Source organism: Clytia hemisphaerica, unplaced genomic scaffold (genome assembly GCF_902728285.1).
Source record: "Clytia hemisphaerica strain Z4C2 unplaced genomic scaffold, Clytia hemisphaerica genome assembly, whole genome shotgun sequence".
NCBI lineage: Eukaryota > Metazoa > Cnidaria > Hydrozoa > Leptothecata > Clytiidae > Clytia > Clytia hemisphaerica.
Window position 1 is genome coordinate 673,237 of NW_027103722.1, and position 15,660 is coordinate 688,896.

A 15,660-nucleotide genomic window follows, 5' to 3' on the forward strand; every position below is an offset into this window, starting at 1 on the left:
AGGCCCAATTGTAGACCCCAAGATATTCATCAAAGGAATAAGTGTGCCGAATTTCAGCCAAATCGAACAATTTTTGAAGTCTCCAGGCTGCCCCAAAGTTTTAGCCTCGTTTTGGCGAAAAACTCGTCCCCAGGCCCCAAAAATCAAAATTTTTGAAAAATGAAAAAAAGAAACCCAGATATTCACCCAAGGAACAAGTGTGCAAAAGTTCAGCCAAATCAAACAATTTTTGAAGTCTCCAGGCTGCCCCAAAGTTTTAGCCTCGTTTTGGCGAAAAACTCGTCCCCAGGCCCTAAAAATCAAAATTTTTGAAAAATGAAAAAAACACCCCCAGATATTTACCCAAGGAACAAGTGTGCCAAATTTCAGCCAAATCCGACCATTTTTGAAGCCTCCAGGCTGCCCCAAAGTTTTAGCCTCGTTTTGGCGAAAAACTCGTCCCCAGGCCCCAAAAATCAAAATTTTCAAAAAATGAAAAAAACACCCCCATATATTCACCCAAGGAACAAGTGTGCCAAATTTCAGCCAAATCCAAGCATTTTTGAAGTCTCCAGGCTGCCCTAAAGTTTTTGTGACAGACAGACAGACACACACACAGACACACAGACACACACACAGACATTGTCAGATTGTAGCTCAACTGAAGTTGAGAATAGATTGGATTTGAAGATTTTATTCGAGAAAAAATAATCTCAAAATGGTATTTTATCAAAATAGGCAAAAAAACAAATTCGGCAACTTTTTTCTAAAGATATGCCAAATCTGTAACTGGGTTATAGCTTCAATGAAACCAAAGGTTAAGGTTTGAAAGTCAACTAAATTTATTGAAAATAGATTGAATTTGAAGATTTTATTCAAGACAAATAATCTTAAAATTATCTTTCATCAAAATAGGCCAAAAATAAATTTAGCGACTTTTATCGCAAAATACGCCGTATCTGTAATTGGGTTATAACTTGAATGCAACCAAATGTTAAGCACTTAAAGTCAACTAAAATGTTAAAAATAGGCTAAAATTAAAGATTTACTAATTCAAAATAAACAAACCTAAAAAGATCTTTTATTAAATTATTCCAAATACGAATCCAGCAACATTTATCGCAAAATACGCAAAATCTGTAAATGGGCTATAGATTCAATGAAACCATAGGTTAAAGGTTTGAAAGTCAACTAAAAATATTGAAAATAGATTGAATTTGAAGATTTTATTCAAGACAAATAATTTCAAAATTATCTTTTATCAAAATAGACCAAAAACGAATTCGGCCACTTTTATCTAAACAAATGCCGAATCTGAACTGGGCTATACATAGCTTCAATGCAACCAATTGTTAAAGCTTGAAAGTGAACTAAAAAGTTAAAGATAGACTAAAATTGAAGATTTAATTAAAGAAAATAAGCACTAAAAAGGATTTTCTATTAAATCATGCCAAAATCGAATTTAGCTACTGAATGAATTGAATTTGAAGATTTTATTCAAGACAAATAATCTCAAAATGGTCTTTTATCAAAATAGGCAAAAAAACAAATTGAGCAACTTTTATAGAAAAATCTGTCAAATCTGTAACTTGGTTATGCAATCAGATGTTTAGCCCTTATTAAAGTCAACTAAAATGTTGAAAATAGGCCAAAATTGAAGATTTAAAATTCAATATTTGGCTGCTGATTATAATTTTCAATGAATGAAATAAAAATACTGGATCATGTGATCGTGCTGTTATTTAATTTGATAGGCTGTTTGAAAGTAACTTTTTCATTCTTTGAAGCATAACTTTTGATTCAATGAGTCACCAAATCTAATAAATGACCAATCAAAATTTTAGTGAATCCTTTTTCAATGGAAAAGAATTCGTCCTTTTTAAATTTTTGAATCTTGAGAAACTTTTTTGTAGCACACCCAGTATTTTTTACTTTTATAATAACTTTGTAAACGATTTTTTGTATTTTCAAAGGAGAATGAATGATAATATTGTCTTGCATATTGAATAAAACATTCATGAAAACATTTCCTATATTCTCCAAGGAAAATTATGTAAAGTAAACAATTTATTGTACCTTAAAGGAAGAAATTTTGGTGGGAATTTAATTTGGCAGATGACCAAAACAGTTTTTTCAGAGGGAATTTAAATTGGCGGTTAACTTGAAAAATTAATATTTGCAGTAATTTAATTTGGCGGATGAAGGACATTTTTGTCCAAAAAACGCTATTAAAAAAAAGAAAAAACCTGTTTTAAAAGCCTGAAATAGCACATAATTGGGGAATAAATAGAGCAATTTAAATTTGGCGGAAATTTAATTTGGCAGATGGCGGAAAAAGAAATTTTGGCGGGAACTTAATTTGGCGGATTTTGACCAAATCAAAAAATTTCACTCAGCCCCCCCCCCTAGCAAGCAAAAATGGTTTAGCTCCTAAGCTCAGGGGAAGGGTGCATTTTATTTAGTGTCTTTCAATTTGTTATTTTTAAGATCTGGGAGGAGGGGATTGCTTCAGGTATGTGCAAGCCAAAAGGGTTCCTTTTGTTATATACCCTCAAAAATTTCTTAATAGTCACCCCTCAAATCTAATGTCCCTAAAGCTCCTAAGGCCCTCGCCCGAATGTTCATATACCTGTCTATATCTGGCCTCGAATAAACAAACATCATCATGTACCAGAAAAGCCCATAGTTTATGAAGCCCGAAGGGCTAGATGGTGTGGTTTTTAAGCTCTTCCAAGCAAAAAAAAAAGGTGAACATCACAAAAAATATTGTTGTTATTGTTTTCGAAAAGCTACAAAGCTTCTGATTGATCAAGCGCTGAAATTATATTGTAATGTCACGTGACTTAGGTAGGATTTCCTACCTAACCTCTGCACACTTTCCAGCAAAGGCCCAATATCTAGCCCTTTGGGCTTTTAAATCAATGGAAAAGCCAGGGGGTACTAGGGCAAGATGGGTTACGGGGATGCTTCGCTGGTCAGGGTACCTTTTTTTACCTCCACAAGTCCCAGGTAGGGTGCCTATTTTTGGAAAATTTGGGAAAAAAGTAGAAAATTTGAGAAAATTTTGGAATTTCAGTCCCATTATTCAGGGTCACTTTTTTAGCAAATTTCGAGTCCCACGTAGCGTAGGGTCCATTTTTCAACCTCAGCCGAGCACCCCTGTTGGTCGACAAGGGTAGTACCTTGTAGACCGACAGGGGTCGCCGCTGAATGAGGACCCTGCCGACGCACCGGACTTAACGAACACCGGACACGCGAAAGTCCGGTGTAAAATGAGAATTTTTTTACCACCGGACAATTTCTACACCGGACTTAAGGAAGTCGGATGTCCAGTGTCGGAGAAGGATATTTTTTCCCACCGGAAATCAAAACACCGGACATGATCAGTCCGGTGCGTCCGGTGTTTCTTAATTTTTTGCTTCATAAATGTCCAGCGTCCAAAATTCCCTGTATGCAACACCGGACTGACACCGGACTTTATTGCGTCCGGTGTAGCGAAAGGATACTTTTTGCCACCGGACAAATACACAGGACAGTCCGGTGCGTCGGCAGGGTCCTGCTGAATGAAGTTAAAAAAATCGAACCTTACATGGGACTTGTTTTTTTTTTTAATGAAATAAAGCGACTCTAAATGGACTAAAATTTCAAAATTTTCTCAAAACTTTCCCTATTTTTTCCAAATTCCCCTAAAAAAGTATCCTATGATATGAGGGTCTGATTTTTCTATTTTCATTTTTTGCGCGACCCTAACTGGTCTAACTATAAACTGGGACTCGTGAATTTCTTCACCTTCAAAAAAAAGTACCCTATCCTGATACTTGGACTCCTTTTTGCCCAAGTACCCCCTGCCCTGGGCTGCAATGGTGGTTTACTCAAAATACAAAAGGGGTGTTTACACTAAAAACATATAGGTACTCACCATTCGTCCAAACCTTTCAAGATCCTCTTTTTCGGGTTGAGACAGAATTTTTGGAAGACAACAGCGTACGATTCTTTGTATTGTTTCCAAATTTTGGGGTCTTCGATCAAAAAACTGAATTTCACTGCTTTTTTTCCCGCCATTTTGAAAATGTTTTCGACTTCCGGATCACGTTGTTAAAAGCATGCACGAAATTCGTGGAATTCATGTTGTGTTGGCCCTGCAAACTTGTCCCGCATTTTCATCCAGCAAACAAACAAAATGGCGACCGAAGAGGACCAATTTTACTGGCACACTGTTTACAAAATATCTGATCTTTTGAGTCCAAGAGAGGATAACAAGAGGTAGCACATTTAGGTCTTTGTTTTTATTGGTTTTCATATTTGATATTAAATCTGTTTTTCTTTCAATTCAAAGGGTTATCATTTTGTCTAAGTTTTTTATACATTGGCAGTGCGTCTCAAACCGCGATATTTCGAGAGCACGGAAGCGCGTCAAAACACCAGCTTTTTTAGAGTTTTGTCTCGTTTACCCAAACGCTGCAATCCTGCGTAGGCTTTGGGCTCAAGACTAGAACCCCCAATACGAGACATTGGCCTGACCGAAAAAAAATCATCATCATCAATTTTGTTAATTGTCAGAGTCGTTTACTCACTGGAAATACGCAACTTTCTGAAGTTTCGTTTTTTTTCGGTTGTGCTTCATTTTAAAAATAACGAAGATGAAAAGTTACCATCAATCCCGCGAGTAAAAGAAAGTACTCCGACTAGTCTACGAAAAGTGCGCTCGCGCGGCGAACAGAATATCTCGCAAATTAATATATGCATAAAACTGACGAAATCCATTCTTTTTTATGCTTAGGTGACGTCACCATCGATCCTGACTCGACAATGGAGAACCAAATTTGGCAATGTATAATTATTACGAGCGGCCGAGAAAGTTTGTGTGACGCAAAAATTGCGCGACAAACAAAGCCCTAGAAGAACGCCCACTGAAAATTGAAACCAGGAATTTATTGAATATTTCACTAATGAAGTATCAAACTTTTTGTTTTTTGTAATTATTATAAATTCATAATTTTTAAATACTATTTTTTGAATGTCAAAGGACAATTAAAGTGAATTTAAGCTGATTGGGTGGATATTGGGCGGACGGGCGTTTTGCACGTGCCGAGATTGGAAATTAAATGAGAGTAAAAGACGGGGGCGTTTTAGTATGTAATATTAATTCATTATTCTTTTATTTTTATTTTTCGCGAATGAAAAATGAATTTTTGATTTTTGAATTAAGGAAATATAGTATAATATATTGTATTTGATTGTCAATGCCAAAAGATACTTACGAATAATCTGCTGTGTTGCTTCGCTATTTACCCCCGGATTGTTTTAGTAGGCACTTCGGTCACGTAAATAAAATCACGTGTATATGTTGAAGCCGACTGTGGACTGACCGCAATTGCAATTACATAAATTATTGTGGAAGGGAACGCTTGAGACGAATGTTTGGGAAATCAAAAAGACAACTTTTGTGAGAATGTTGAGTTTTGTTTATATGGCTGTTTGAGACGCACTGATTGGATTGTTTTGATTTTTAGAATTTTTTGTCAAACAGTCAAACTCACGCAGTGACGTGAAAACCATCATCCAAGCATTCAAAGCATTCAAGTTATGCAAACTGCCATCTCATCTACTAAGATTAAAACTAAGAGCTTCTTGATTACTTATCTTTTTCAATATCAAGATCACATTATTTTCACATTGTTTTCAAGTGTCAGTGTCAGAAAGCTAGAAAATAAAGGGTAGTCAATTCAAGGTGCTGACGGGATGCTAACTCAAAGCATCTATAGTTGCGAGAATAGGCTCCCAGAGCCTCCTGTAACTCAACCATAATACCGTAACTTGGTCTAATGTCGACACCCCTCCTCTAATTCCGACACCCTTTTTATCAGCTGAAATTTATAGAAAGGTTGAAACTATTTTTCTTTGCTTAGTGGTCAGAGAGGAATAATCCTTTTTCAATCATTGATTCAAGCTTTCATATTATTCCTTTCTCTAAAGAAGGGTGTCGGAATTAGACTAGGGATGTCGATATTAGACCAACTTACGGTAGATAATAGACAAACAAGAAAGAATTCTAATTGGCGTCAATTTTTGAACAAGTCAATTTTGACCTCTTTTCTAGAAAACTTTACAAAATAATAGTTTCTAACATTAAATTTTCAGGAGTGCCCTGAAATAAGTTAAAGTTTACCCATACAAAATTTAAAGTCAGTATCACAATTAGAGCGCTATACGTCAAAATAACAAATTACACGTCAAATTACTTCAGCTAGTACAAACAGATAAATTATCTTATATCTAGATATAATATAACAGATGTGTTGTAAATGTGAAATCAATTTTATGGTGTTATTATTCAGTTAGTCACACTAGCGTGTCCCACTGAAATACTTATCAAAGATTAATGCTGCGAAAACACTATATCGATATCGTTTACCTTCCTGTGCCGCATAACTTCTAAAGGGATTCATGAAAAAATAACCCGGATCTTTTTAATGAAATCAACTTTCTCAAAAACTTGAGAAATTGCCTAAAATTTGAGCCATAGATGAAAAGATTTGAGCCAAGCCAACCTTGAGAACTAATTTGAAGATCAACTTCCCAAGAAAAAGATCTACGGGGGAGACCGAACCCACCTAGATCAGCGCACTGCCGGATAGGCTATTTCCCGGAAATTTTGCCAGATCTCAAATACTGACCCATTTACATGTGCGGAATTGTTTTTACTTTAGCGTATAATTATAAACAAGGCCTTAAAAATCGAAGCACTGTCTCGGGAAATGAATGACAAATTTTTGTTGGTTGATATTCTGGCTGATGCATGCTTTGTTTTGTTTCAAACTTTCAAGTTTTAATTAATTGTCTTGCAAACTTGATTCAGGTAACTCATCCTTGTTACTTTTCTTCTGAAAGCTTGATTTCCTTAGTGTGACTAACTGTCATTAAAAAGATTTCTGCTGGAGTAATTAGTTATTCAAAAGACCGTTGGGTTCTCCTTTCCTCCTCTTCTCTCTTTGGGTCATCAAAGGTTTTTAAATGTGTAAATTCAGATTAAGACCTACAGTCAGTTAGTCACACTAGCATCCTGCCGAAATTTGCATCAAAGATTAATGCTGTGAAAGCGCTTTATTGTTTGCTTCACTTGCAAGCAAAGAATGCGCCGCAAAACTTCTAAAGGGAATTATGAAAAAATAAACCGGTGCTTTTTAATAAAATTTTAATATTTCCAAAAACCTTAATGAGCTAAATTTTGAGTAATATAGATGAAAAAAATTGAACCGAGCCAACCTTGAAAACTAATTTGAAGAAAAACTTCCCAAGAACAAGATCTACAGGGGAGAAGACAACCCACCTTTTTACTTTAGCGTATAATTCAGACCTAACAAATTGAAGCACTGTCTCGGGAATTAAATAACAAAATTTTGTTGGCTGATTGGCTGCTGCACGTTTAGCAACCAGTCATTTTGTTTAATTTCTATTCTTGATTAGTTGGGATCTTGAACTTGATTCAGGTAACTCTCATCCTTGTTGTTGCAAATTCATCTTGTAGCGTAGATGACTGATATTGTTTTTTCTGAAAGCTTGATTTCCTAGTGTGACTAACTGACAGTGAATTTTATTTTTGACTACTTAAGGCGTACAAACTTTCGCAAGCAGAAACTTTTGCGAGGACGAAAAATTGCCAAATTCACGTTACTTACTTTTGCGAATTTAACTGAAAAGTATTTTTTGAGAGCTCAAACTTTCGCAAATCAAGACGTAAAATTGAAAATTTTCACATGAAAAAATGGCTTAAAGGGACAAATAGTTATTGGATTGGCTTGAAACATTTATCCTTTGACTTATTAGTCTTTTAGCAGGCTAAAAAGTGCCATAAAAGTTACATTTCATTTAAAGTTTGAAGTTTTAAAGATTTTGTTTTTTGTTAAGAATTTTTCGTGAGCATAAATTTTCACGAATGGCCCTTCCTAGGATTTTTAAAGACATCTACTTTCGTGAAAAGGGCCAAAATTCGCGAAAATTGCCTGAAGTATTGGTTAGCTTTCATTTAGGCCTACAAATTTGACGTCCACTATATACCCTCACATTTTCAACTTTCCCTCTATACCCTCCTCAAAAAATGAAAATGAGAAATCTGCGACATCGCGTACGTTGGAGCACATGGCTATAAGAAGTTATAGCCCAAAAACCTTTATTATGACGTCATAAACATTACCTTATCAAACTTCAGTGAGTGGAACTGCTTTTACTTTGAACCTGTTTGAACTGACCTTAACTTGAGTGCACACTTGTAATTTGTTTATCATATCAGTTGCACTCTAATTCTCTAATTGGCGTCCATTTTGAAAGGAAACAAAAAAATTAAAAGGCATGCTAATGGTTAAAGTTTAGTTATATAGTCTCTGTTACACTGATGTTGGCTCATTATACCAGATTTTTCTTCAAGCTTTTTCCTCCAGCCTTGACAACTCTGATGGTACAGGCTATGCAACAACTAAGAAACAACTAAGAACAAGCTATCAAGAGATCTAGTTTCAGTAAATCCCATCTAGTAAATCTTAAAAAAAGTTTAATGATTGTATAAGGATAGTGTAAGCAAGATCGATATTAATGGGACTACTTTGTTTTCATTGGAAATTTTATATCTTTGAAAAAGAAAAAAAGAAAATTATATTTATTTATTTATTAAAGGATTCAGGTTCAAGGCGCGCCGTGGGCCTCTAAGAACCTATCTTTTTTACAAACGCTTGTTGTTACAGTTTTCTTTACACTTTAGGTATAATTTTATTCTGGGGCTTCCCCTGACTTTAAATTGAATAGTTTTGTCTTTCATTTGAGCATTGAGCTCGTGTGCTCTCTTGCTAAATTCTTTTCAATAGTTGTGAGGTCTTCTGTTGTTCGATAGGATGAAGGAGGGCCTTTGTATGTCGTGATGTTGTGATTTTGTTCTTGTCTTCTTCATTTTCGAAAACTACCTTGATTGGTCGATACCTCCCTTCCTCCTCTCTCTCCTCCGTGAATACTCCATCCTCTGTGTGCTTACAATTTTTATGTCCTTGATACCCAGTTGTAATCCAAGGATTCTGTACTTGATAAATTTCTCCTCGAAGATTTTCATTTTTTTTTTCCGGATCCTCCAAATTTTCTTTGTTTCCATGGAAAATTAGGTTACATGCGGTGGATTGTTGTTTGCCGACTGTTTCACTTCGAGCCATTTTCTCCCGGGGACCTTATTTGATTGTTGATTCATCTGTTTGGATACAACTTCAGCATAACTAACCTCTTTCAGCTCTGGCTTCTTTTCGATTATAATTTATTTTTCGATTATATCTTGATCTTTGTTTCTATCTTCTTCTTGAGTATGCTCATCTTTGTTTCCAGGCTTTCTTTGATTTCTTTTGTAATAACGTTGACCTCAACGTGATTTCAGTTGGGAGATTTCTTCATTTTGAACTTCCATGATGTTTTCACATGCTTTAATTTCCTTTTGAAGTCCTTCGATTTTGGTGTTTCTGCATGTTTCAACTCGTTCCATTAGCTCTGGTGAGATCTTAATGCAACTTTGACATTGGAAACTTCTAGATTTAAACGTTAAGCAAATCTGTATTTGGTAGATTGGTAGCTGGGAACAGTTATAATGAACATGTCAATGGCACTTCCTGCAGGTCAGAGTGTCTTTTGGTGTTTTTTGTTCTCTAATGATGCATTTTGTTGGGGTGCAAACCTCATTTTCAAGCGGCAATTATTGGTCATTTTCATCGATTTTTTCCTCCATTTTCCTTGCGAGATTTGCCAGCTTAAAAAAAGACGTTTTCCGACGTCTATTTATAGATATTTATTTTAGTATGTACAGAATTCTACAAGATTCACAAAAAACGACTTAATCACCAAAGTTAATAGCCAAAAAAACTTTTAGATTTATCTTTTACTCTGTTTACCATCCATTGTGACTCTTATTCTTAAATGCTTATTATTATTATCATAATTTTTTAGCTTCAATGATGATTCCAAAACTGAAGATACACCAAACAAAAGGTAACTAGTTTTTATATCTAAGCTGCTTTGGAGCAATACATCAATCAGTTCAGATATAATGTGTCATTTTGTTTTGAAAATTTTTGTGAAATTCCAAAGATCTCTGTTATTCCAGATGATCAAATTATCGAAGCAGTTATAACTGAATTTTGACTTAAAAACTTAATAAAAAAGGTATAAAAGCACCTTGTTTTTTCAGTTAGGATATAGAAATCCTAGATACGTTGGAGTCTATTACTGAACATGCATAGAAATTCAAATTGATTTGAGAGTTATTAAAATGTCGGGGCTGTTGTTTGGCCTCAGGCAACCCTGTAAACACTGTATTTGCTTCTTTTCATGTACCCATTTCAAAATAAAACTCTGATTAAAGATAACAGGCACGACGAAAGCTTTTTATATCTGGTACGGTGAATGAGGAAATTAGAGCGATTTTATAGCGATGAAGAGGAAAATGTGGGGTTTTTTTGCCGTACCTATTGTACCCATTGCGTCGTGCCTGGGTAACCTGATATATCAGCTTTTTTTTCGAGGTTTTTGAAATGAAAAGAAATTTCAATGATCAATGCTCTTTTAATTTTCATTTATAGACTCACATTGCTTACTGGAAATATGGGAGCAGAGGAAGAAATTTCACTTCGGTCATTGTTAATGTTGAAGAAAGATTTGTGGTTCATTAAAGGAGAAGCTGAGAGCATTGTTAGCCTGTTAGATGCTGATGAGGCATTGCAAGATACACAATCACAATTGTATTGTAGAGCAATATTTTCGAAATTTAGGTGGGTTTAACATTTTGAAGTTAAAAATGCATAGAAAGTACATTCAACTTGCTGATAGGCTATCTTTGTGCAATCACAGTCTAGTTATATATAATAGAAATTTAGCGCTAGGTTGTGGCAAGTGTTTAACTTATACCTAAATCCATGAGAGTTCTGAAAACCAAAATAATATATAATTTTGCTAAGAAAAATTGATTTTTGCTTTGAGTGGGAACTTTAGAGGGAGTCAAAGTTACTCTTAATCCTCATTTTTATTTCTGATATAAACCTTCAATTCACGGGTTCGCTGCAACCTTCCAGTTTATATTCATTCAAGTTTAGGCATATTGCGTGGTGTTCTTTCAACTAAGTTATTACAACTAGGGGCTGTATCATGAAGGTAGAGCACCCGGACACGGTGCGCAAGGCAGTGAGTTCGACCCTCAGTCGGGTCATACCAAAGATTCCCAAGTGGAGCTTGATGCTTTCTGCTTGATGCTCAGTAACTAAATATACGGATCAATGGTAAGTGAAGAGATATCCAGGAGTGGGACCCTCCCCTACCTTAGGAGCCTTCAGGTGTCTTTCGACTGCGGTTGCAAACTTATACTTACTATCACAACCTTTCAAAACTTCTTCTCAACTCTTTTTATTCTATTCTAGTGGTGAGTTGGATTACCTGATATGTTTTCTGAGTGCTTCAAAATCTGGACTTGAACTGTATCTTTTCACTGTTTTTATTGATGAGCTTTAATAGTATATTTTAATAGTGTAGTGGTATAGTGGTTATCATCTTTGACTCCCGCCTGCGAGGCCCGAGTTTAATTCACTTGGCAAGTGAATATATATGCGACCGTGTCAACCCTTGCCATGTGAGGGGAATTGGATACCCATCCCGAATGGATTCGGAGGGCTCATATCTATCTATCTAAAAATGTATTCTACCAATTTTCTGTTACAATTTAGATTTGTTCACAGGAAAAGTAGTTAGACGAGATTTTGCCAACTTTGGGATTTAAATTCCTAGTATTCACTTTTGTCTTATATTAAGAGGAATACTTATATTAAAACCCTTAAAAACTGTTGGAAATTTAAATCAGATAAGTTACAGAAGATTTTGCTTCGTCCAAAACAACCTAAGTAATTGTATAATCAGCAGATTTATTCGGTAACTAAGATTGATTTATTGCCATTATTTTTTTTTCCTTAAACATTTCATTTGAAAAGGTTTCAAACCGATTTAGATAAATTTTCTTCGAAATTAATACCGCATTTGGAAAAATATACAGTAAGTATAGCGTCCTTTAAATTTCTTAAGCTAAAATAAAGTTTGTTCTCGATGATGTTTTATACCCTTTTCACATTCATGGGGAAACTATGTCATTGTAACAAGACCTGATCCCTTGAGAGTGGTTTTCACATGATAAGTTTTCTTGAACATGTTTTAATAATAATTCTGCAACCACTCATTGCTGGGCATGGTTGGATACGAGGCCTACTCACTTCTGAGAGCCATGACTATATGTCTAGCTACAGTATCAAAATTTTAGAAATTAAGTCTTACTCTTTTAGTAAAGTATATTATATCATTGAATGTTAGTAATTTAACAGCTCGTGTTACCAAGGAGTGTTACTGACATTCAAAATTATATGGCTGACGTAATGATGTTGTTGTGATCGTATTAAAAAGCTAACATCTGATATGCCTCATCTGATAGAGCAAAATTTATATTTTCTTTAAAATTTATATAAACAGTGATTCTTTTAATTATTTTCATTTTATTTTTTAAAAGGAGTCAAACGATACAAATGAATATTGGAAAGAATTCGAAGACTGGCCTAAGTCTGTTGTAAGTATTATTAACGAAAAACAAATCGTAAATTTCATGATTCATTCATAACCCGGAAGATTATTTGTACTTTTATACAATTTTGATGAGGTTAGTTTATTCTTTAGAACTTTTTTGATGGGAAATGGTATTTGATAAAAATTTCATTTGGAAATTCGAAAATGTAGCTTGTTTTTAAGGAGTTGATCCACTTCTTATTGTAAGCAAGGAGAGTGGAATCTGATAACAATATCACAGTATCGTTTGATATATCATAAAGATGCGTGGGAAGTTTTATGTATGTTTTAATTTTAACTCTTATTTTCTTTAGTTATCATTCGTTAAAGAATGTTTGGCCACGTTTGATTATGATTTAGCTACACTTTTATGTGCGGTAAGTTGAAGCAAAACTGTTGCAATTCGTCCCATCTAGCCTGCTAGACGAAAACCGCTTTTTTTATAGCATAAAACAAAGTCTAGTGTTTTATAGCATAAAACCAGAGGAATGTAAAGAGATGGAAAAACAGCTTTTCTGATTACTCAAAGTTCAACGATCACTTCTATTGAAAATTCTATTGTAAAAACGTTGATTAGGTCATTAAATAAAAGTCCAGAAAAGACGGCTCGCCATACAAATCGGACGGTTTCTACATGATTTGACGCTAAAAATGAAAATTTGTTTTTCCTTTTTTGCCGATTACTAGTTAAATTTTGAAGAATAAGGAGCAATATTTTTACCAATGTATAACAAAAGAAATTCTTAACGCAATGATATTAAATTGGTTCTTGTAAAACTGTCAGAAGTCGAGTAAAATCAAGATGAAGTTATAATTTTCTCGAGCTCTAGCTTTCCATATTATGGTGCGGTCATGATGCGGTTATATCAGTAGAATCGCTAGGAAATTCTGAGCAAGAAGATATAGGTACCTTTTCGTATAGGAGAGGTGTACCCAAAATATAAGCCCTACTAAAAGTTTGCGCATAATCAGGCTTGAAACAAAAGAAGTTAACACGCTAATTATGCAGATTTTTTATAGCGACAACAAAAGAAACCTATTTACTCGACATAAACTCCCTTAAGGGCAAGAGACCTGGTATATGACGAGCCGTTTTTCCATTGTTTTCAAGAAGCTGTTTTCCATCTCTTTACATTCCTCTGATCTATCTATCAGTAAAGTGAAAATAAGTTTTTCATCAGTCGAGATTATTCTTTCGTTACTGTACTTGTGTAATGAGGGCCAGCTAAAAGGATCGGAGTTGAATTAGGGCCGGGCTTAAAATGGAAAAAGCGTAATAAGGGCCCGCGTAAAAGGGGGCTACGCTTTTTTTATAAGAATATCTTCTATAAGAATATCAAAGTGAAAATTGGCCAAATCAAAAGAATACCCTAAGAATACCATCTAAGGTGAGTTTCACAAAATTTGACAAGAATAAATTCATTTTGTATTTGATTAACAGAAAAAAAATGCTTCCTTTGTTAGATTTGAATTTATAACTTTGAGGCAGAAATGTAATTTTTAGCTCCAAATGTTCATTCACAAGTCCAAAACTCTCAAGTTGATCATTTCTCATATGTTTGTAAAAAAGTGAAGTCTAAAAAGTAAGAATATATACCATCAATTTTGGCAATTTCTTAAGAATAATTGACCGTCATCCAAAGTACACTATTCTTATAAAATAAAAAGAGTGTACTGGCGCTAAATTAGGGCCGGCGTAAAAAGAGTAGTGAGCTTTATGATAATTATGAGAATGAAAGAAATGACGGCGCCTTACCCGGTAATAGCCGGTGTGGTACCCGTTCATATACCACGACATCAACATGTTTGCCAGTGCCTCTTCATCTCCTCTTACGATCTCTTCAGTCAAGATGGGCGGTGGAGGTGGTGGAGGGGCGGGTGTTGTGTTGTATCTCTGCGTCTTAAAGAAGAATAAGAGTTTACATCTACTTCATTCCCCTAATAAGCACCGAGGTGTTCTTTAAATATTCATGATTTTAGGTACGGCGCTCTGATGGAGGGCGGTGTTTTTTTCAAAATTTGAAATACCTTGTCGGCTAAAACTAAGTCGGCTTTAATTTTAGTCGGCCTTAATTATTAGTCGGCCCTAATTTTAGTCACCTCGTCAAAATTTAGTCACTAAGGGCCGACTAATAACTAGTTTGACCATTTCTAAATTTTTAGTCGGCCCAAATTTTGGTCGGCCCAAATTTTTAGTCGACCCCAATTTTAGTCACCAAGCCAAAATTTAGTCACTTAGGGCCGACTAAGTTTTGGCCAAAAAGGTAGCCGTTTTCATGGACCTCTGGATTCGAGTGAAGCACGGAGTTGATAGTTGACAGATTTAACCTCCTCATTACAAGTTCTATTTAAATGTAAAATTAAGGTTAGTAAGCCTATGCAATTCTACCCATTCTAAATCTCTAGAGGGGGGCAATTATTAGAGAACAACGCTCTTCTCAGATTTCTTTATTTTATTTTAGGTATAGGGGGGGGGGCTAAAAAAGGAAACTTGTTGTTTTTTTTGTATTTTTTATTTTGAAGTCCTAAATTGAGAAAAGGCAATCTTCACATTTTCTCAATTTACTCATCTTAAAATTAAAGACGCGTGAAAATAAAGTAGCGAAAATCAATGGGATTATGGTAGACTATGTTATATTCTAAGACAAATCACTATCTAAGAAATAAGCCCAAAGCCGAAGAAAATTCGCAAACGGGTTTTTTTTATAAAGAGTTTACAGTCGGTAGAGTTGCCATTCTTCGAAACTCTCCCGCTGATTTTCTTCTGTATACCGCTATAACGCCATACCGCCATATCTTCCCGCCATATCGTCTAGGATTAAAGTAGAATATTTTCACGACATACCATGATTTTCAACTTAAATAGCCAAAAATTACTCAGTTCGTTGAAAACCTTACCGGTTAAAAATGTTGGTAAAAATAGACTCTGACAAAACTCATCCCAGCTGGCACACAACGTTCTTTCAACGTTTATCAAACATTTACAACGTCCATATAACGTTAAATGAATGTTGAAACAACGTTGTGTGCCAGCTGGGATTACTCTGTCCATCATATTTTTCC

At 35.0% G+C, this 15,660-nt stretch overlaps 4 protein-coding genes across 4 annotated transcripts in view; 2 read left to right on the forward strand and 2 right to left on the reverse strand.

The window, feature by feature from the left end:
* The window catches only part of LOC136804621 (uncharacterized), a 19,806-nt gene extending 15,765 nt beyond the window's left edge, over positions 1-4,041 (reverse strand). The window contains exon 1 of the mRNA XM_067061224.1: positions 3,899-4,041. Within this exon, the coding sequence (XP_066917325.1) occupies positions 3,899-4,041 (143 nt within the window). The remainder of the gene's footprint in view (positions 1-3,898) is intronic.
* The window catches only part of LOC136804606 (bifunctional peptidase and (3S)-lysyl hydroxylase JMJD7-like), a 243,570-nt gene that overhangs the window by 169,733 nt on the left and 58,177 nt on the right, over positions 1-15,660 (forward strand). The window lies entirely within an intron of this gene.
* On the forward strand, positions 3,908-12,983 carry LOC136804622 (uncharacterized). The gene is made up of 7 exons (XM_067061226.1): positions 3,908-4,242; positions 9,952-9,993; positions 10,584-10,772; positions 11,415-11,471; positions 11,979-12,039; positions 12,545-12,601; positions 12,912-12,983. Exons 1-7 carry the CDS (start codon positions 4,160-4,162, stop codon positions 12,981-12,983), a joined length of 561 nt encoding a protein of 186 aa, XP_066917327.1. The 5' UTR covers positions 3,908-4,159.
* The window catches only part of LOC136804623 (survival motor neuron protein-like), a 33,809-nt gene continuing 31,852 nt past the window's right edge, over positions 13,704-15,660 (reverse strand). The window contains exons 10-11 of the mRNA XM_067061227.1: positions 14,354-14,497; positions 13,704-13,745 (exon numbers count right to left, since the gene is read on the reverse strand). Coding sequence (XP_066917328.1) covers positions 13,704-13,745; positions 14,354-14,497 — 186 coding nt within the window. The remainder of the gene's footprint in view (positions 13,746-14,353; positions 14,498-15,660) is intronic.